Source organism: Hoplias malabaricus, chromosome 2 (genome assembly GCF_029633855.1).
Source record: "Hoplias malabaricus isolate fHopMal1 chromosome 2, fHopMal1.hap1, whole genome shotgun sequence".
Lineage (NCBI taxonomy): Eukaryota > Metazoa > Chordata > Actinopteri > Characiformes > Erythrinidae > Hoplias > Hoplias malabaricus.
In genome coordinates, this window is record NC_089801.1 from 32,547,326 (window position 1) to 32,571,113 (window position 23,788).

Consider the following 23,788-nt stretch of genomic DNA (forward strand, 5'->3'; position numbering starts at 1 on the left):
ACTCAGGCCTGTAGACTGTTTCATACACTCACTCAGTCACTCACACCTGTAGACTGTTTCATACACTCACTCAGTCACTCAGGCCTGTAGACTGTTTCATACACTCACTCAGTCACTCACGCCTGCAGACTGTTTCATACTCTCACTTATCACTCATGCCTGTAGACTGTTTCATAAACTCACTCACACCTGTAGACTGTTTCATAAACTCACTCATCACTCACGCCTGTAGACTGTTTCATAAACTCACTCATCACTCACGCCTGTAGACTGTTTCATACACTCAGTCAGTCGCTCACGCCTATAGACTGTTTCATACACTCACTCAGGCCTGTAGACTGTTTCATACACTCACTCAGTCACTCAGGCCTGTAGACTGTTTCATACACTCACTCAGTCACTCAGGCCTGTAGACTGTTTCATACACTCACTCAGTCACTCAGGCCTGTAGACTGTTTCATACACTCACTCAGTCACTCACGCCTGCAGGCTTTCATACACTCAATCAGTCACTCACGCCTGTAGACAGTTTCACATGCTCAATCAGTCACTCACGCCTGTAGACAGTTTCACATGCTCACTCAGTCACTCACGCCTGTAGACTGTTTCATAAACTCACTCAGTCACTCACGCCTGTAGACAGGTTCATACGCTCACTCAGTCACTCATGCCTGTAGACAGGTTCATATGCTCACTCCTTCACTCACGCCTGTAGACTGTATAATGCGCTCACTCAGTCACTCATGTCTGTAGACAGGTTCATACACTCACTCATTCACTCACGCCTGTAGACTGTATAATACACTCACTCAGTCACTCATGTATGTAGACAGGTTCATACGCTCACTCATTCACTCACGCCTGTAGACAGTTTCATAAACTCACTCAGTCCCTCACGCCTGTAGACAGGTTCATACGCTCACTCATTCACTCACGCCTGTAGACTGTATAATACGCTCACTCAGTCACTCATGCCTGTAGACAGGTTCATACGCTCACTCCTTCACTCACGCCTATAGACTGTATAATACGCTCACTCAGTCACTCATGTCTGTAGACAGGTTCATACGCTCACTCATTCACTCACACCTGTAGACTGTATAATACGCTCACTCAGTCACTCATGCCTGTAGACAGGTTCATACGCTCACTCCTTCACTCACGCCTGTAGACTGTATAATACACTCACTCAGTCACTCATGTCTGTAGACAGGTTCATACGCTCACTCAGTCACTCATGCCTGTAGACAGGTTCATACGCTCACTCCTTCACTCACGCCTGTAGACTGTATAATACGCTCACTCAGTCACTCATGTCTGTAGACAGGTTCATACGCTCACTCATTCACTCACGCCTGTAGACAGTTTCATACGCTCACTCAGTCACTCACTCCTGTAGACTGTTACATACACTCACTCATGCCTGTAGACTGTTTCATACGCTCACTCTGTCACTCACGCCTGTAGACTGTTTCATACACTCACTCATGCCTGTAGACTGTTTCATACGCTCACTCAGTCACTCACGCCTGTAGACAGTTTCATACACTCACTCAGTTACTCACGCCTGTACACAGGTTCATACGCTCACTCAGTCACTCACTCCTTTAGACTGTTTCATACGCTCACTCTGTCACTCACGCCTGTAGACTGTTTCATACGCTCACTCTGTCACTCACGCCTGTAGACAGGTTCATACGCTCACTCATTCACTCACGCCTGTAGACAGTTTCATACGCTCACTCAGTCACTCACTCCTGTAGACTGTTACATACACTCACTCATGCCTGTAGACTGTTTCATACGCTCACTCTGTCACTCACGCCTGTAGACTGTTTCATACGCTCACTCTGTCACTCATGCCTGTAGACTGTTTCATACACTCACTCATGCCTGTAGACTGTTTCATACGCTCACTCAGTCACTCACGCCTGTAGACAGTTTCATACACTCACTCAGTTACTCACGCCTGTACACAGGTTCATACGCTCACTCAGTCACTCACTCCTGTAGACTGTTTCATACACTCACTCATGCCTGTAGACAGTTTCATACACTCACTCAGTAACTCACGCCTGTAGACTTTCATACACTCACTCAGTCACTCACGCCTGTAGACAGTTTCAGACCCCATCCACACTTGGACACGTCCCTGTCCAGCAGTGTTTAGAGAGTAGCTCGGTGGGATCGATGCTGGCGCTCAGATTGGCACCACGCTCAGGTGTGTTTGCTAACTTCCAACTTTGATTACTTTCCTTTTGTTTGGAGGGAAAAAAATATTTAAAGGGAAGGCCCTTAAATGGGAATCAATCTCCATCAAATGTGGCTGCTATCCCTGGTGCCCCTCGCTGGACACTGCATTTACAAAGTTAATATCACTCTAATTAGCCACCCGTCGCTAAGGATCAATACTGCGGTCAAACACACACACACGCACGCGCTGGAGAGGCCAGGGATGAGTCTCGGCAACAATCGGTCATTTAAACATTGTGAGCTTTAAAACATCCAGCAGTTCGACTCATTTTACGCCTGATTAACCCATCAGCCTGTGGAGAAACTTGGGAAAAACAAATGAAGCAATGACAACAACAATAATGATAAAAAAAAAAGAAAATAAATTAACACAGCAGCAGTTACAGGAGATTGAATTGAATAAACACAAACAGAAGAAGAGCCACCACATTCTGTTCATTTCCAGTCCTGTTCTGCAAGAAATCTGCAGGAATATTATCCCCACATCCAAAGACCAATCTTAGAAGTTGGTAGCATTTTCTACCATTCGCCATTAATGAACCACAATGGCCTCTATCAGCCCAGCATCTCAGCCAAGTGTGTAAGACTGTCTGCACCTCCAAAGCCTGAACTGCACCCTGCTAATATAACACTTAATGCATACAACACACCTTTAACCTAAGCTTTACCTCCGCGCGAGGTGTCACCCTCACCAGAATATTGACCTGGTTGCCATGGCATCTCATTAACTCACACACCTGAAAGCAATAAGCACCACACAAAACTCTCCGCAAAAAACTACTCCCGTCATTTTGAGCATTTTTATTCATGTCATGTTCCTTTCCGTTCCTTTCCGTTCATTGTCATATTAATGTTCCTCCCTTTTATTTCTTTCTTGTATTGGCTTTTGCCTCTGCCCTTATTTTCCTGGACTGATCTTTAGACATTGACCTTTGCTCTGCCTAATAAACCCAGCACATGGTTCCATCCCAATCCCCTGTGTTGTCACCCTAAACCTAACATCAACACTAGGCATTACTCTATCCCTATCTCTATCATATCATCAGTGTGTCTCCTTCCTTTTCTCAGTAGCTGCTTCCTGAAATTCTTTTCAGAATGATAATGCTGTGTTGTCTATTCTGAGTGGAAGGATGGACTGAGTTCTTGTGGTCAACTTGCTGAATTCTTAAGAGGCTTATTTACTCTGTACCTTTCAATCAGTTTCAGAAAGTCTTTTATATTTGTGATATTTTTGACTATTTGGATGCGTACATAATTGGAGTATCTTACACCCAATGAAGCCGACAACATGATCAATGATTGACCTGCAGTTGACGGCACTTTCACTGGGAATTAAGTAAATAAAGGCTGGTCATCGACTATTGCCATGTTTCAAAACATTGCTTATAATTATAAACATATGACATGACTCTGAACGCTGGATTGAGATGACGGCAAATTGGTCTTTGAGTTGATCACTGGTTAACATTCTCAGCGCCTATTCGATTTCTCATCTGATTGGCTGTAAAATCAATGGGCTTTGATTCAAACCACTCCTCAGAAGTGGAGTATAAGATCTTCTCTAAGGTAAGTGCACTTCTGTAATTTAATGATGCCACGGTCTACATCCCTTACAGCTCTCAGGTGGAGACTTGGTTTGCCTGAGAAGAAGAGAAGGATGTCTCCTATAAGCAGATCTCCAAACCCCTCTGGAGCTGAGTGAATAAATATGGAACACAGTTTCACGCCACAAAAGGAAGCGTCACAAATGCTTTCAACAAGAGTGACACTTTGCTGCAATGGAGACGGCAACACCTCTCCAGTCCAGAGCTGTGCATCGCACCACAACCTGACAACGTCACAATTCTGCTGGTCTTTTAACAGCTGGAAGTGTTGAAATGCACTGATGCATCGTGATACATCTGTATTTACATGTACAGTATCATTTCTAACTGATGCTACAGATATAGGTGAACGCAGTATTAAGCCCAATTTATTTTATTTATCTTTATTAAATCTGCATCGAACCTACGCTGTAGGCAACGTGTCGATACAAACCCTATGCTGTAGCATGATGCGTACCTCTCCAAAAATTTAACTGTGTCACTTTGACACAGAACACAACAACTGTGATTGGTCAGTGGTCAAACAGACATTGTTTATGTTGAACCGGAGAAGTACAGGAACTTGAACTTCTCTACATTATAGCGATCGCCGACAGCAGCAAATTCATAGCGAGAAATTTCCACAGACTTGGTGTGGCTGTCAGGGATGTATAAATATTGTAATAAAAATAATAAATTATTAAAAAAAAGGGGGCAGTCACAAAGCTCCAGGGACCTGGAGGTTGTGGGTTCGTTTCCCGCTCCGGGTGACTGTCTGTGAGGAGTTGGTGTGTTCTCCCTGTGTCCGCGTGGGTTTCCTCCGGGTGCTCCGGTTTCCTCCCACGGTCCAAAAACACACGTTGGTAGGTGGATTGGCGACTCAAAAAGTGTCCGTAGGTGTGAGTGTGTGAGTGAATTTGTGTGTGTGTCTGTGTTGCCCTGTGAAGGACTGGCGCCCCCTCCAGGGTGTATTCCCGCCTTGCACCCAATGATTCCAGGTAGGCTCTGGACCCACTGCGACCCTGAACTGGATAAGGGTTACAGATAATGAATGAATGAATGAATAAAAAAAATGGAATCATGTGGAAAAACGTACCGGCTTTGTATTTGTTTTTTTTTCTGGCAAACAACAACCTACCCCATAACTAGTGCACTTTAAAGATTTTTAGAAGTAATTGCACTGCACTACTGCATTGTTTACTACATAGTGTAGATGAAAATGTTTGATATTCAGCCCTAGAGGTGTGGCAGTGTAATTGCAGAGCAATGCAGACACCAATTCATTAATTTAATTTATTCATTTAATTTATTCACATAGCTATTTGAAAACACAAAATAAAAACATTAAGTGTGCATTCACATTATGGCACATTAGGAAGCTATAGAGCTTTTTTAAAGGGGGCAGTCAATGCGGAAGTATAACTCTGCCTTTCGAAGTCTTGCCTAAGGACTTTTATTGTGTGCTTTTTCTGTCTGAGCAGGGAACTAAACCCCAGAGAAGAAATAACTTTTTTTTTCTGTGTAAACAAAAACAATATTAAATGTACATCACGTATCGTCATCATAATATTTATTGGTCAAGATTGATATTTGAAGTTCATGGCAATGCAATAACGCCACGATAAGGCATTTTTATGCCAATTTTCTTGTCATTTCCCATGAGTCATTTTATCCTTTGTATGTATTTAAGTCAATCTGGCTAAGAGCATCTTAAAGATATATGCAAACGTAAACAGGCGCTTTATTGCAAACAGTAAACAGCAAATGAATAAAACATCAGCCCTGTAAGTTCCATTAAAGATGTGCATTTACCTACTGCACAAATCAAACTTTCACCTCAGCCAGGTATTTCCACATGTTTTTCTCCTAAACCTGGGCACATGGCACATTCGGTGATAAAAGCTCTACACAAAAGCTACATTTACCGTAAGCCCTGGTTCAGCGTGTGGTTTTTTGAAGCACAATGCAGCCGTGCCTTATTAATGGAAGTCTCTTTTATTGTTGTCAGGAATATACCTGTGCTTTTAAGGCCAAGCCGAACACATTACTTTAAACATATACTGAATACAGCACGAAGAAAAAGGAAGGCAGAAAAGACATATTACACTTAAATGTGCCATTACAGAAGGGTCCCCCATTAACGGTATTGCACTTAACAGCACCAGCTGGAAAACAGCTTGAGGACCTCGTCATCTTTACTGCATCTTAACAGCTCCAAAACCCAGTGTCGAGAAATCGAATGGAAAAAAAAGGAAAATTATCCATCTATCCACCAGAGTTTTCACCTGACTCTGGAATATGGACCGAGCCAAAGATGTAGATCTCTGAGAGGTTTACTGCAGATGAGGAACGATCAAGAAAGTGAAAAGCTATTAGAATTGTGTATTAGAAGGATGTGCGGACCTCTTACTTTCAGCCAAACCTACTGCCTGTGCTTTTATTGATTTGCCTTTTGTTCACTGTGAGGAGAATTATGGAATGCCCTTATACTTCAATTACTACCATTTTTCTCCAGAACACCATCACGGAGCGTTCAGCCTCCAAACAGCAATCCATACTGCGGTCGGTTCCATATGCTGCCTTTCGTAAAGTCGCTGGCAATCATTATACATCCAGCAAAAGCCAAAATCTGCTTACATGTACCAGTCAGTCACAATTAAAACTGCATCAGGGGAAGTGAAAAGCTTACTTGCAGTGGCAGCTGTGGAGGGGTGGGATATATCAGACAGAAAGTGAAGACTCTGTTCTTGAAGTTGATACTGGGAACAGGAGAACTGGGAGAATAAGAATGGGAGTCACTTTCAGAAGTGTGACGGTCAATGTCATGGTCAGAGCATCTCCACAACAGTGTTCAGGAATGGTTTGAGGAAAACAAGAGATCCCCAGATCTTAATAAAATCTAGCATCTTTGGGTTGGGATGGAAGACCATGTAGCATTCATGGAGGTCCCACCTCAACTGACAGGAATCGAAGAATCTGTGACTCTTTGGACTGAGCTGAGTGGGGTTTGTGGTCCAGAACTGATCACCCAACTTCACAAATTGACCACAGTAATGTTTTTCGTAGCTGAAAGCAGTGCTCGAAGGTCCAGTCACCCAACATCCTTCCTACAAGGCTGAAAGTAGTTATGGCTGTAAAACGAGAGCCAGCTCCTTAACGCCACTCATGATTTGGAAGGACATTGGACGAGGAGCTGCCTGGATGAGTTGGGTTTCCTTTGAACATGGCCAAGAACAAGACTTACCTGCAAGTATTTGCAGCTCTCAGTATGTTTGTAAGAACAGCTGAGATTAGTCCAGCAGCATCAATACAGAGGAATAAGAAAGCTAAGAGGCTTAGAGTGCTAAACCACAAACAAAATCAGTGGCGTTAAGCTGATGCCTGGACTCTACAGCAGCCCTCCCCTTACCTGTTTACACCAAGAATTCACTATTGACATAAAGTCTTAACCCTCAGCAGCCTGGAGTTACTGTTGTCTTTTTGGTCTACTGCTAAAATACTGCATACCTGGCTCATTACTATTTAAAAGAACATGTTTAAATGAACGAGTATGCAAGCAGGTTTATATCACTCGCAACAAAAGACTTTATAAACACTCTGTAAACAGCTAACCCTTTGTAACTGGATTAGGTCAAAATTATTCAGAATGTTCAGCCCAGTGCCTGCTGTGTAAACTGAAGAATGCTTTAACTTCCACACATGATCCGCATATCACAACAACTGACAGATCCTCATCTATCCAACCTCACCGTGATCAATAACACCTGTCAAAGCAGGGATGACAGACATATCAAAGCAATGCAAAGCAACCGAATACCCCTCCCTCACCTCTCCCTTTCAAAACTTCTGCTTCAACCTAGAAACAGGAAAGGCGTTCTCCAGAGCCAGTGTTTGGTTTGTCCACTCTGGGCTACTGTAGGAACTGTAAGAACTCTTTTGGAACCTGGGACCTGCTTCCTTTTCATGTAATATAGCACCTTTCGGCTGACAGACCTCCTAAATCTTACACACTGCAGCTTTAAACAAGGGAACTAAACAAATCAGATGATTTCTCAGTGAATCTTTCAAACAGTTAATGGTGCTGTAATAACTCTGTGTTCTTTTCCGGACCATTCTGAAAGCTCATATATTCTTACGACAGCCGCATTATTTTATACTGCCTTATTACAGTCTCTGCCTCAAACGACTCAGAGAACTAACACTCCACTCACTAACTATTCAGCAACTCCCGGAAATTCCAAACTCCAATCTCATTGGCTGAGAGAATCAGCATCAATCACAGGAGTGTGAAATGAGTACAGCTCTATGCAGTATCATGTAATAACATGCAGCTATTTATACAGGAAAATGGATTTGAAAGAAAAAAGAATGGCAAACTCACAGGCTTTCTCTCTTGAATTGAATCAACTGTAAATTCCTTTTGTACAAACTTTCAGACCTGGTGCATTCCTATGGAACCATGGGCTATGTCCTGCAGTTTCACTAATGGCATTTACACAACTCTACTCCACACGGCTCTATTGCTTTTCCACTGGCTAAATCTGGTACCTAGTCCTTGGAACCTGATACGTTTTCAGTCCCAACTCGCTCCGGGTTCCAACCGTGCTGAGTAGGTACTAAACAGTGATGTGTAAACCCTGCAGAGCACTGATTGGCCAGAGCCATGTCAATCACCAGGAAATGCAGAGCTCATTCACATCCATCACAAACCGCAACTTGTTAAATCTCTTAAGTTACAACAGCTTTTACTTTTATCAGACTCACAACAGCAGCTCGTAACTTTACCTCGAGGTGTTTTGAAGAGGTTTATATGCTCCTTGGGCTGATGGCCGACGAAATTTTCCAGTGAAAGCTGAACATACAACAAGTAAAACTGGGGCACGGAGCCGTGTTCAGTCCAAAAACTAAAACAACATGCGAATACACGATGAGTAAACAGTGCCTAACTCTACTGCCGCCGCTGTGGTTTTAAAAGCCAGCGACAGTTACTGGCTCCATTTTGTGGGGGAGCCATTCCAGTGGAAAAGCGAGCCGTGTCGAGTCGTGTTGAGCCGGATCCATGCGGAGGAAAAGCACTGAAATATTCCTTAATAATTAGTTCAAAAAAAAAATTCAATTATTATTCTAGAAAATATTTGTAAAGTGATTGTGATGCATGCTTTTTTTAAATAAATGTATTGAGGTTTTTAATTGTTCAATTTTGTTTTTAGATTTTGTTTGTGTTTTTTTGCAAACAGCCAAAAAATGTGTACATTTTGCTAATGACGTTAATTTGCAATTGGGGTTGAACAATTTTGCTGTATATACTGTATATACTGTATATAGGGGTAACCCTAGACCTACGTTTTCAAAAAAGTGGCTTGTAATGATCTCCATTTTTTATATTGTTCTTAGCACAGAGATAAACAGCTGTGGAGCACTGAACCACAAGTGAATTAGTAAAGTCAAGTGTGATTAGTAACTCCGACTCATCTCAAACTCATTGGATAGTGCTCCAGCAGTCTAGAAAACAAAGATAAACTGGTCCCAGTCCTGTGGAACTTATACCCCTCTAGTCGACGCTGGACACAGCATGCTGATCTTGGAGCATTCCGTTCTACGGGTATTGTTTTGAAGAAACTGTGTGCTCAGTAGATTCACTTTCAAGTAGTGTACAGCCCTGTTCTGAAAGAAACTGTAAGTGGGCGGAGCCAAATAGTGGCATTCACACATCAATCAAAGACAAAACGACAGAAGGACAAGTGCCAGGGGGCGGGAAACGTCAAAAACACAGTAAGAACATGACGCTAGATGTAAAAAAAGGGCAGTGCCAACCCCGAGCGAATTCTGACAAGAAGCTTTGAGATCTTACCCAGGGACCCCTTTGATCTTGCTGACTTCCACCGTGGCAATGGAGTGCTTGGCCCCCGACTGCACCTCCCACTCCACCTTCCACTGGCTGCTCTTCGCCTTCGTGCTCAGCAGATTCACCCCTTTCTTCGCCTTCACCCTGGGATGGAGAGAGAGAGTGAGAGTGAGTGAGTATCAGTGCCCAAGCTTTAAGGTTAATCCGACATATTCAGGAGGAATGAGCGGAGACGCGTGGTCGGCCTGCAGTCATGACCCGCTTCACATTCGACAAGGGCACAAAGGATAAGAAGCAGCTGGAGTTATATAGTTCTATAGGGGTCTATGAAAAGGAACAGTCATGACCAACAATGAATGGACCTCAATGTCAAACATAAAAACAGCTTTCAGCATGAGAACAGATCTTTAACCCTGTCAGATTCACATTCCCTTTCTCAGGAAATGCTTCTTCTTGAAGCCTACACATCCTTTGAGACCTCTAAGCATTGAATCGTCAGGTTTTTAAAAGAGTGGACGTCTTTAGGTTCGAGAGAACAGTGGAAATGTAGACAATATGAGTGTGAATACACAGAGTGGCACAAACATAGACCAAATACACACACGAGCAAACACAAATACCATTGTATATACACAGAGACACAAGATTTAAAAAGGCTTTCCATTGCAATGATACACACAGTGGTCCTCTGCTTCTCTCTCTCTCTCTCTCTCTTAAAAGCACACACACACACAGAGAAAAACAAGCCATACTAACTTCTTGGATGAAGATGTTTCACTTATTTATTCATGTCACAGAGGCTTTCGCGCCGAGGCAGGCCTTTATTAAACAGGAACAGCTCTTCAACAACTCACCCCAAAGCTGTAGGGCCCAATTTACCAGGAGAACCCCCCCCCCCACACACACACACACTGCCTCTTCAATCCTCAAAACTGCACTAAAACACATTCCTACATCATTTATTAACAGTGGCATGTGCCTGTTTCATCGGTTTTGACGTTCTCTCCTTTTCTGCCCTCTCTCTCTTTTCTATTTCTTTCTTTTCTTCCTTTTTTCTTATGTTTTTAATTTCTTTCCTGAGGAATTTCAATAAAATATATATATATAAAGGTGTGTATATCTGTTTATTAAATGTCTTTTTAAAATATACAGTTCCTTAAAGGAATATCAAAATACAAAACCATCCAATGTGTGTCCAAACCATCCCACTATGCAGCAGTGGTGACCGTGAAAGTGCAGTGTGGTGGATCTGATCCAGGACCAGGTGGGGGTGGGTGGGGTGGAGGGAGGGATGCTGTGAGCTGGGGAAAGGAGGGTTTTTAACACCTGTAATGAGGTGCGAGTGTGTGATTACAGGGCTCTGGGCTGTGGTTGACTCGCATAATGGTGCACCCCCCTCACCCCGCCCCCCCGTAGATCACTGGCAATCAGCTCAGCTCCGACTCCCTGATAACAGTCTGCACTATCACCTTATAACTGCTTCTGTCTGGGTCAACAGAGAGAGAGAGAGAGAGAGAGAGAGAGAGAGAGAGAGAGAGATAATATCTCTCAATCTCTCATCAGTGCTCAGCTCTGAGTCTCACAAGCTTAGAATATCTGAAAAAATGCTTGTAATATGTTATACATGTGTTATTACCTTTGTAGCAATGTAATAAATAAGCAATAAGTGACCACACCAAAAATAGACAAAATCTGATAATCAACTCATTACATTATTACAATACTCTCACAGTTAATCATTAATATATTATACAGCCATATTCATAGGTCCTCTAGCCTTTCAGTGACTAGCAAAAAGACTGTATAATATAACACATAATTTATAGTTATTACAACTTTATTACTGTGATATCTTAATAAGCATCATCTATTTTACTTTGCAGCCATATTAGGAGGAGGTCATGTATACTTTGAGTGACCGTGGTGAAAGGCTGTAAAATACATTGTTAATGGTGACTACATTATTACAAACCTATAATAACAATCGATCATCGTTATATTACACGGCCATATTAAGAGGTCCTCTAGATACTGTGATATTGCAATAATAATATTAAGTCATCGCTGGATTACGCAGCTGTATATTAGACTCCAACTGACCATGGCAAAAAGCTGACCAAAGTGTCAGACATGCGACAAGCGCAATCTTCCTGCGGAATAAACCCCGAACACGCTTTCAAAGGCCTGCTCTGGTTCCTTTTGAACTGCTTCGTCCAGCTGCAGCTACCTGATAAAAAAAAAAAAAAGTAATAAACTACACACACACTGACCCTCCTCTTTGAGGAGTGGACCATGACCAACTGTGGCTGCTCCAGTCATCTATTTTACCCAGTCTGACCACATGCCTTTATCTCACCTCCTCTGGACTCCACTACACACAGCTATAGTCACAGTGCTTTTTCCACTGGTGGAAATGTTAAATATCATAGAGATGCAGGCTGGCTTTGAAACTGGACATCATCTAATCTTACACACGAGGGGAAACCGCAAAGGATTGGTCAGCAGGGCAGTTGAAAGTGTTTTTGGGCACTTTAAAAGAAGGGAAACTTTGGTGTGAATAATACAGGGTGAAATTCCATGACGTCTGATGCCTAGAGCAGGATAGAAGGGTATTTGAAGCAGTGGAACCATGTGTTTATCTGAGTGATGGAACACCATCTAACACTAACACATCTGGAAAGAGCTGGATTGCTGGATACCATCACCACCACTGATGTATGGTTACAATCACTACCAATGCAAAAAAAGTTAAATTAGACCATTATAAAACCCACTCCCACTGTGACTGAGTCTCTCTCTCTCTCTCTCTCTCTCTCTCAACCCAACCTTCGTCTCCCCAAAACAGCAGTTTCAGCATTTGGCCGCATTTGCTGTTGTAGCGGCTGATGTCCTGTGAGCCTGGGACACCAATTATAAATATCCGGACAGGCCTGTCTTCTCCCTCTCTGGTCCAATCCTGGACCAGTCAGTGGCAATTACCTCCCTATCTGAGCTGCAGGGGCCACTGATCTGGGCTCAGCAGGGGCGAACCGAATCCAGGGGCTAACCAGAGCCAGGGGGCAGCGGTGGGGAAAGTTAGCAGTGATGGATAATTCTGGCCTTGCAATGATCTTTTAGTTGCTGAAAGATGGGAACTGAGGGGAAATAAAAAAATGTATATATATATATATATATAAAAACAGAGAGAAAAACACCGTAAATAAGCAAGAAGAGAAATGTCAGCAGTGGCATGTCTCCAAGGAATTAGCCACTCTCCCTCTCTATCTCTTTCTCTCTCTTTCTCCCTCTCTCTGCATTCAAGCAAAAAGGAAAAAAGAGAGAGAAAACAAATAATAATAAATAATAAGTCCCTCCTCAGCAGCTAAATCTGGGCAGCCACAGCTATTGTCATTTATTTCTTTGCTCCCTCTCTCTCTCTCCCTCTTTTCTTTCCCGACTCATCTGTAGATGTAGAGCCCTCCATTAGATTCTCTTGAGCTTGCAGGCACTTTAGCAGATGCGGTTTGTCAGTGAAAAACAAATGAGCTCCTTCCTCAACCCCCGATTATTCAGCGGTCCATGTGCTAATGGTGACCTCCACACACGTTTACTGATGTATCAATCAATACCCGACACTTACAGCCAGCTGCGGTGGAAACATGGTCAACAGCATGCAACAACCTGCATCAGAATTCCAGTATCCACAAGCCTTTGGTTGCTCTGAGGCAATGACGTGTGTGTGCATACACACACACACACACACACACACACACACACACACACACACACACACACACTCTGTGGGCTGGTGAAGGTAAAATATGACTCAGATCAGTACTCAGTCGAAGTCTGTCAGATTTATACAGTGTGTTTACTTAACAAAATGACCACTGAGTGGACGCTAGAGTGGGCAGCATCTGCTTGTTTGAACACACGGTGTAATCTGTAGTGACACACACATATGTGGATGGATGTGTGATTCAGAGAGAATGAGAGAGAGAGAGAGAGTAAAAGAAGGAAAAGAAGAGGAGAGGTGGGAGGGGGGGGGGGGTCAGAGGTGGAAAAAAATTCCAGAGAATGAGAGAAAGAGCCATAAGTCAAATAGGGGAAAAAACAGATGACAAGAAGGTTTGACATACACACACACACACAGAGAGAGAGAGAGAGAGAGAGAGAACGAGAGAAGGAGGGGGTGGGATGGGAATGGGGGTAGGGCGAGTGAGTGAGAGAGAATATAATAAAACACAAGGCAATGGAGGTGGCCAGGGACAGACAGACAGACACACACACAGATCACTTGCAGTTGCTAAGATAACAAGTAAGAGCAAGCATGTGTGTGTATGTGTGTGTGTGAGAGAGAGAGAGAGAGAGAGAGAGAGAGAGAATCCCTTCTAGAGCACAATTATTATAAGTAGTTTTCCCATCAGCGAACCTCAGTGAGAGGAAGAGCCAGGGGTCAGGCAAAACCTTTCTGTCCAGTCGATTTTGTGTGTGTGTGTGCGTGTGTGTGTGCGTATGCGTGTCCAATTTATTTGATAAGACGAGTGGAGCTCAGTTCTGACGGTCAGGCCGCTGACATTTCACTGTCCATGTCAGTAGACAGTGGGCACTACGTGCTCTTGTCTTTGCTTAAAAGCCCGGCCAGAACAAAATGCACACTCTAATCATGAGAGAGTCTGGACAACGCTGACCTCACAAAATGCTTCAATATAAAAGAATGTGTTTTATTGTGTTTTATTGGCTAGCAGAATTTTAAGGTAGAAGTGCTGAGGGGGTTTATTCTGAGGAAAATCATATCACACATGAACATATTTCTGAAAGCGTGTTGGGACGAATGCCAAAGTCCCCTTTGTTGTGGTCAGCACTTATCAGCGGTCAACTCTCGCAAATTCCCTTTAGGGCATAAAGAGTTTCACTATGTGTTCTGAATAGTTTAGAAATGAAGGCGGCTACTGTTTTAATAAACGGTTCCTCCTAAAACCATGTAACCCATCCTGGCTAATTTACTGCTAGTTATTGTTGGTCAACAAACTTGATCAGAAGAAATATCATTGCATAATTCATTTTAACAGAAAAATTATTTCTTCACATAGTCAGTCTGACAAACTGCAGTACACTACAGGAAGCCCAGGGGGCAATGAGGCTCCTAATGCTTGGGGACACCATTAAGAAAATTCATATAATAAGTCGTACAAGAGTTAAACAACAACACAAACCAGAACTAAACCAACAAAACCAAACAAACCAGAACTAAACCAACAAAACCAAATAAACCAGGACTAAACCAACAAAACCAAACAAACCAGAACTAAACAAACAAAACCAAACAAACCAGAACTAAACCAACAAAACCAAATAAACCAGAACTAAACCAACAAAACCAATCAAATCAGAACTAAACCAACAAAACCAAATAAACCAGAACTAAACCAACAAAACCAAACAAACCTGTACTAAACCAACAAAACCAAATAAACTAGAACTAAACCAACATAACCAAACAAATCAGAACTAAACCTACAAAGCCAAACAAACCTGTACTAAACCAACAAAACCAAACAAACCAAAAGTAATCCAAAAAAAACCAAACAAACCAGAACTAAACCAAACAAACCTGTACTAAACCAACAAAACCAAACAAACCAGAACTAAACCAACAAAACCAAACAAACCAGAAGTAATCCAAAAAAACCAAACAAACTAAAAGTAATCCAAAAAAACCAAACAAACCAGAACTAAACCAACAAAACCAAACAAACCTGTACTAAACCAACAAAACCCATCAAACCTGTACTAAACCAACAAAACCAAACAAACCAGAACTAAACCAACAAAACCAAATAAATCAGAACTAAACCAACAAAACCAAACAAACCTGTACTAAACCAACAAAACCAATCAAACCTGTACTAAACCAACAAAACCAAACAAACCAGAACTAAACCAACAAAACCAAATAAATCAGAACTAAACCAACAAAACCAATCAAATCAAAACCAAACCAAACAAACCAAAAGTAATCCAAAAAAACAAACAAACCAGAACTAAAACAACAAAAACAATCAAACCAGAACTAAACCAACAAAACCAAATAAACCAGAACTAAACCAACAAAACCAAATAAACCAGAACTAAACCAACAAAACCAAACAAACCAGAACTAAACCAACAAAACCAAATAAACCAGAACTAAACCAACAAAACCAATCAAATCAGAACTAAACCAAACAAACCAAAAGTAATCCAAAAAGCCAAACAAACCAGAACTAAACCAACAAAACCAAACAAACAAGAACTAAACCAACAAAGCCAAATAAACCTGTACTAAACCAACAAAACCAAATAAACTAGAACTAAACCAACATAATCAAACAAATCAGAACTAAACCTACAAAGCCAAACAAACCTGTACTAAACCAACAAAACCAAACAAACCAAAAGTAATAAAAAAAACAAAAAAAACAAACCAGAACTAAACCAACAAAACCAAATAAACCAGAACTAAACCAACAAAAACAATCAAATCAGAATTAAACCAACAAAACCAAACAAACCAGAACTAAACCAACAAAACCAAATAAACCAAAACTAAACCAACAAAACCAATCAAATCAGAACTAAACCAAACAAACCAAAATTAATCCAAAAAGCCAAACAAACCAGAACTAAACTAACAAAACCAAACAAACCAGAACTAAACTAACAAAACCAAACAAACCAGAACTAAACCAACAAAGCCAAATAAACCTGTACTAAACCAACAAAACCAAAAAAACCAGAACTAAACCAACAAAACCAAATAAACCTGTACTAAACCAACAAAACCAAACAAACCAGAACTAAACCAACAAAGCCAAACAAACCAGAACTAAACCAACAAAACCAAACAAACCAGAACTAAACCAACAAAACCAAATAAACCAGAACTAAACCAACAAAACCAATCAAATCAGAACTAAACCAACAAAACCAAATAAACCAGAACTAAACCATCAAAACCAAACAAACCAGAACTAAACCAACAAAACCAAACAAACCTGTACTAAACCAACAAAACCAAATAAACTAGAACTAAACCAACATAACCAAACAAATCAGAACTAAACCTACAAAGCCAAACAAACCTGTACTAAACCAACAAAACCAAACAAACCAAAAGTAATAAAAAAAACCCAAACAAACCAGAACTAAACCAACAAAGCTAAACAAACCAGAACTAAACCAACAAAACCAAACAAACCAGAAGTAATCCAAAAAAACCCCCAAACAAACCAGAACTAAACCAAACAAACCTGTACTAAACCAACAAAACCAAACAAATCAAAATAAATCCAAAAAAACCAAACAAACCAGAACTAAACAAACAAAACCAAAAAAAACAGAACTAAACCAACAAAACCAAACAAACCTGTACTAAACCAACAAAACCAAACAAACCAGAACTAAACCAACAAAACCAAATAAATCAGAACTAAACCAACAAAACCAATCAAATCAGAACTAAACCAAACAAACCAAAAGTAATAAAAAAACAAACAAACCAAAGGTAATAAAAAAAAACCAAACAAACCAGAACTAAACCAACAAAACCAACAAAACCAAATAAACCAGAACTAAACCAACAAAAACAAATAAACCAGAACTAAACCAACAAAAAAAAACAAACCAAAAGTAATAAAAAAAAAACCCCAAACAAACCAGAACTAAACCAACAAAACCAAATAAACCAGAACTAAACCAACAAAACCAATCAAATCAGAACTAAACCAACAAAACCAAATAAACCAGAACTAAACCAACAAAACCAAACAAACCAGAACTAAACCAACAAAACCAAATAAACTAGAACTAAACCAACATAACCAAACAAATCAGAACTAAACCTACAAAGCCAAACCAACCTGTACTAACCCAACAAAACCAAACAAACCAAAAGTAATCAAAAAAAAAACAACAAACAAACCAGAACTAAACCAACAAAGCCAAACAAACCAGAACTAAACCAACAAAACCAAACAAACCAGAAGTAATCCAAAAAAAACCCAAACAAACCAAAAGTAATCAAAAAAAACCCAAACAAACCAGAACTAAACCAACAAAACCAAACAAACCTGTACTAAACCAACAAAACCAAACAAATCAAAAGAAATCCAAAAAAAAACAAAAACAAACCAGAACTAAACAAACAAAACCAAAAAAAAACAGAACTAAACCAACAAAACCAAACAAACCTGTACTAAACCAACAAAACCAAACAAACCAGAACTAAATCAACAAAACCAAATAAATCAGAACTAAACCAACAAAACCAATCAAATCAGAACTAAACCAAACAAACCAAAAGTAATAAAAAAAAAAACAAACAAACCAGAACTAAACAAACAAAACCAAATAAACCAGACCTAAACCAACAAAACCAAACAAACCAAAAGTAATAAAAAAAACCCCAAACAAACCAGAACTAAACCAACAAAACAAAAAAAAACCTGTACTAAACCAACAAAACCAAATAAACCAGAACTAAACCAACAAAACCAAACAAACCTGTACTAAACCAACAAAACCAAACAAACCAGAAGTAATCCAAAAAAACCAAACAAACCAAAAGTAATCCAAAAAAACCAAACAAGCCAAAAGTAATCCAAAAAAAACCCCAAACAAACCAGAACTAAACCAACAAAACCAAACAAACCTGTACTAAACCAACAAAACCAAACAAACCAGAACTAAACCAACAAAAACAATCAAACCAGAACTAAACCAACAAAACCAAACAAACCAAAATTAATCCAAAAAGCCAAACAAACCAGAACTAAACTAACAAAACCAAACAAACCAGAACTAAACCAACAAAGCCAAATAAACCTGTACTAAACCAACAAAACCAAATAAACCAGAACTAAACCAACAAAGCCAAATAAACCAGAACTAAACCAACAAAACCAAACAAACCAGAACTAAACCAACAAAACCAATCAAATCAGAACTAAACCAACAAAACCAATCAAATCAGAACTAAACCAACAAAACCAAATAAACCAGAACTAAACCAACAAAACCAAACAAACCAGAACTAAACCAACAAAACCAAACAAATCAAAAGAAAACAAAAAAACCAAACAAACCAGAACTAAACCAACAAAACCAAACAAACCAGTACTAAACAAAAAAAAAAAAAAAAACAGAACTAAACCAACAAAACCAAACAAACCTGTACTAAACCAACAAAACCAAACAAACCAGAACTAAACCAACAAAACCAAATAAATCAGAACTAAACCAACAAAACCAATCAAATCAGAACTAAACCAAACAAACCAAAAGTAATAAAAAAACCCCCAAACAAACCAGAACTAAACCAACAAAACCAACAAAACCAAATAAACCAGAACTAAACCAACAAAAACAAATAAACCAGAACTAAACCAACAAAACCAAACAAACCAGAACTAAACCAACAAAACCAATCAAATCAGAACTAAACCAAACAAACAAAAATTAATCCAAAAAGCCAAACAAACCAGAACTAAACCAACAAAAGCAAATGAACCAGAACTAAACCAACAAAACCAAATAAACCAGTACTAAACCAAACAAACCAGTACTAAACCAACAAAAGCAAATGAACAAGAACTAAAAATAACAAAATAAACCAGAATTAAAACAACAAAACAAACCAGAGCTAAACAAACAAAACCAAATATACCAAAATCAAACCAACATAAAAAAAAATCTGTACTAACCCAACAAAAGCAAACAAACAATAATTAAACCAGAAATCTTAAACCAGAACTAAATGAGCAAAACCAAACAACCCACAACACCACAAGCAAAAGCAAACAAACCAAAATATGACTAAATAAACAACACAGAGTAAACACATAAAAACACAACACTGAAGGAACAACAGAAGCAGTCGCAGCAAGAGCTGAATCCTAATAGGCACCAAAGAGCCCACGTCTCACTCTGATTGGCTGCTGGGGACTGATTTGGGGAGTGATTTGCATATTTTGAGCTGAGACTGAGAGGCAAGCTCAACCTGGGATTAAACTACAGAGAGATATCCCATCTACTCTCCCTCTCTCACACACATCATTCTCTCCATTTCCATCTTCCTTAATTTCTCCCTCTCCTTTACTCGTCTGTCTATCCCTGACTCTCTATCCATCTCTCTCTTTATCTCTCCCAGTTCTCTCATTCCCTCTCTCTCTCTCTCTGAGAGACTGACACCGTATTATAATGTGAAGGGAAGATAAATGTCATGTCAGGCACTTCTGAAGATCGACCAAATATCAGATTCTGTCCATGCTCCGAATGAATGTCAAAGACAATAAAGGAGAGCCCCCAGCGCAACGAGGGGAATGATGGGACGAGAGAGAGAGAGAGCAGTAATTCATATTGCTTTAAAAAATGCCTCAGTCTGAAGGTGAACTGAACAGCACTGATTACAAAATCTTTCAATAACTTATAATAATACTATTCCAAAAAGGTTTGTCCTCACCTCTCACACAAAATAAAGCTCAAATTCCAGGATTGTTTAAAATGTCTCTTAGAATAGCTTTCCATGAATAACATTCCATGAGCCACTGATTCCTTATGAATCATAGTAGGATTAAATGGGATAAGGAATTATAACTGAAGTAAATTTTTGTTCCCCAACGAACCATATCTAAATAAGATTGTTTCTAAAGAAGCATTTCTCTAGAACAGATGGCTCAAGATGAATGAATGAATGAATGAATGAATGAATATTATGTTGACTCATTTCCCAAAGGAACTGTAATTCAATTGAATCCTATAAAGCACCAGACCAATTGCTAAATATTCATTAGTGATTCAAATTGTTTTGTGGTGAAATCATAGTGAACTAACCCTAACCCTAGCCCAAACAGTGTAACTTGAACAAATGATTGTAACAGTATTTATGATACAATGAATCATTTTCTGAATAACTACAAACGAATCCAACCGTGGTGAAATGTGAGCTTTCAAAATTAACTGCTTGGTTTCCTTAAGAATCATAACTGAATCAAATGATTTGTGAAGAATCATTGCTGAATCAAACAGTTCATAAAAAAAACCCATAAGTGAATCAACCTATTTCTTAAAGAATCATAACTGTATCAAACTGTTTCTTAAGTAATGAATGAAATCTTACTGTTTCTAAAAGAATCATGATTGAATTCAAGAACGATTACTGAGTCAAACATTTTCTTAACGAGTCATCAATGAATCAAAACAGTTCCTTAAAGAATCACAGCAGAATAAAAATGTTTCTTAAATAATCATAAGTGAATCGAATCATGGTGAAACTTAAGATGGAACTGAACTGAATTGGACTGAATCATTTCCTCACAGATCATATCACACATTAAACTGTAGGGAGGTTAGAGATTTACAGTCCAGATACTGAGGCAGGCAAGGCCTGGAGACACACAGGCACACACAGACACAGACACACACACACACACAACTCTCTAATGTCTCACTGAGTTTTATCCCCAATGTGACAGGATGGGAAGAATAAAAAAGTGGAGGTGGGCTGAAGTTGGCATTGAGGCTTTTCAGATTAACCCTTCTGCCAGAGACAATGAGCCACAGTGCGCACACAGACACACACACACGCACACACACACACACGCACACACGCACACACACGCACTTCCAGCATCCAACAGCTCAGTGAGGCTTTCACTAAGCTTTGGGCAGTAGATTTTACAGCTCATGGTCAACAGAACAGAATAATACAATCTAGAATAAAAAACAGAAAATACAGCGTATATTATATTAAACATTAAGTGCACACAGATCCCACTCATCTTACTCCAAAGCCCAAAACTATCATTTGTTCAAATATTACAAACTTAATATATATACTGGCCACCCAGCTTCCTGTAGCTCATCTATGAATGCACAATATCTTTCTGCCTTACTCTAGTCCATGATCAGCTGCCGTGGATGTGTTTAAAACCTCAGAAACTCTACTAAGTCACTCCACCCTGGTAGGATCAGTGGTGTGCTGAGGATGGTCCACTGTCAGGTCAGTGGTGAAGTCCTAGTCTGCAACTGATCATACTTACTATGGTGTTATGACAACAACTGACCAGCAGGTGGCCCATTGGTCTAAAAGCCAGGGCTCTGCTTTATCACAGTTGGTTTTAAACACGGAGCAACGTTAGAGGTCATTGTTTGTGATAGTTCTGACCTTCTCTAGACCCTTTTACAGCTCTTACACACAGCCTGAAGAAAACTGGCATATCCTGATGGTACACATTGATAAATGTACGTGGCCTGTATCTGTCTGTAATCTGTCACTGAAAAGGCACTCATGCACACACTGATACGTCTATCTCTGTCCCAAATGGGTCCCGAAGCCCTGTGTACCCCTCGGTATAGGTTCTTAAATAACAGCTTCTACATTCAAGCGCAAATCTATTTATATTCAGCTATAACCTGCGCAGTTCCTTTTTTAACATTCAGGGCATTATTTTGGTGCAGAAGCTGTACTTTCATCATCCGCGCAGTGCTCTATGTAGAAAGCACAGATCTGGCCAATGGAGACACGGCCTGCATGTCACTGCCCACGCTGGTTGATGACAACAGGCAAAGAGACACATGACCGTTCACATCCATGTTGCATACCAACGAATCAGATACGTATCAGATCTAAGAGCAAACATACGGAGTTATGGAGGTAGATTTAAACCATAATTCATTGTATATGTACATTTTGATTTAAAGGCATTCATCTGATTTTTTATTCAGTTGGCATTTTGCCTTCATTTTGTATTCTTCATTCATTCAGATCAGCCTCTAAATGTCTGCAGTTCAGTTTTCCACTTGCAGCTTTTGGCAGTTTTGTTGCACTGTTCTCAGAATCACAGTGGCCTTGTAGTCTCAGTGCATCATCCAGTCTGTATCGTACTTGTCAACTCTGTAAACGAGAAAGTAAAAAGGCCGATTTTAAACCTACGCACGATCTTTCTGAGACTTGGTCCATTCGGTGTAATCTGCAATTCAGAGTTTACACGTACGATACACATTTAAAGGAACAGTGTAGGATTGTGGATCTGGGATTCAAACTGAATTCAAACTGTTTGGGGAATGGACAGAAAATACAAAATGAAGGTAAAATACAAACTAAATGAACTAAGACAGCAACATTACAATAAAAATAATTACATTACAACAATAACTAACATTACACCAAAGTTAGTTCCGAGCCTGCAATGTGATTGGCTGAGAGACGTTCCAGGAGTGTCAATATTACACCATGGCACTCTGACCGAAGCTGTTCAGGTATCACTCCGCAAAGTACATGTAACCTAGCAACAACACCAGCGCTTACAAGTTTTCACCCGACAGGCAACAGGTTCATTTTCCGTTTGTGCACCTTATTTTGAACAGAGTAAAGAGTTATGGCACAGTGGACTCTGTTTTCTGATTTGTAAACAAAAAAAAAAATCGAGAAAAAACAGTAAACTGCTACGTCTATGTGGTTTCTGTGATTGTGTTTAACTCGAGTCGAGGCGCTTCCGTTTTCGCCGCTGCTTTCTTTCACCAGCTCAGCAGCACGGCTCTGGAGCGATACTCTAAAATACTCACTTTAACTTAAACTGAGAGAACTCGACATCGTTTAACAAACTGCAAAAAGGAATGCGCGATGAAATCAAACTACTTTTTCTCGTGGAACTTTGATAAACAAACGTACAAATTTTCACGGTCTTCATCTTAAAACCTATAATAAACAGCGATAACGAATTGTGCTATAATTGCAATAATACACTCGAGGTTCGTGCTATAACGTGAGATACTGGCACTGTACTGATCTAAGACTGCAGCATACCGGTGCCAATAAATGTAACTCACTTCCTTTGTTTGAACATAAATTTATATTCAAACACTGATGTATGCCTTCAAATCAAAATGAAGTCTAAGGGATTAAAACTAACTCCACAAAAAGTGACTGAAATCTGATTTGACATGTTCACACTACTCTGAAAAAAATCAGAATAGATTCACTTTAGCCTGGTAATATGAATGTAGCCTACGCCATATTCACAAATGCTATAACTGTATGAAATATTTGGGCACCCCTGGACACTTTTTGCTGTCAAACAGACACATT

General features: G+C 40.0%; 1 protein-coding gene across 3 annotated transcripts in view; it reads right to left on the reverse strand.

Annotated features, from left to right (window-relative positions):
- The window catches only part of tmem132e (transmembrane protein 132E), a 293,081-nt gene that overhangs the window by 44,336 nt on the left and 224,957 nt on the right, over positions 1-23,788 (reverse strand). For all 3 annotated transcript variants that reach the window (XM_066660167.1, XM_066660166.1, XM_066660165.1), the window contains exon 3: positions 9,688-9,825. In XM_066660167.1, the coding sequence (XP_066516264.1) occupies positions 9,688-9,825 (138 nt within the window). The remainder of the gene's footprint in view (positions 1-9,687; positions 9,826-23,788) is intronic.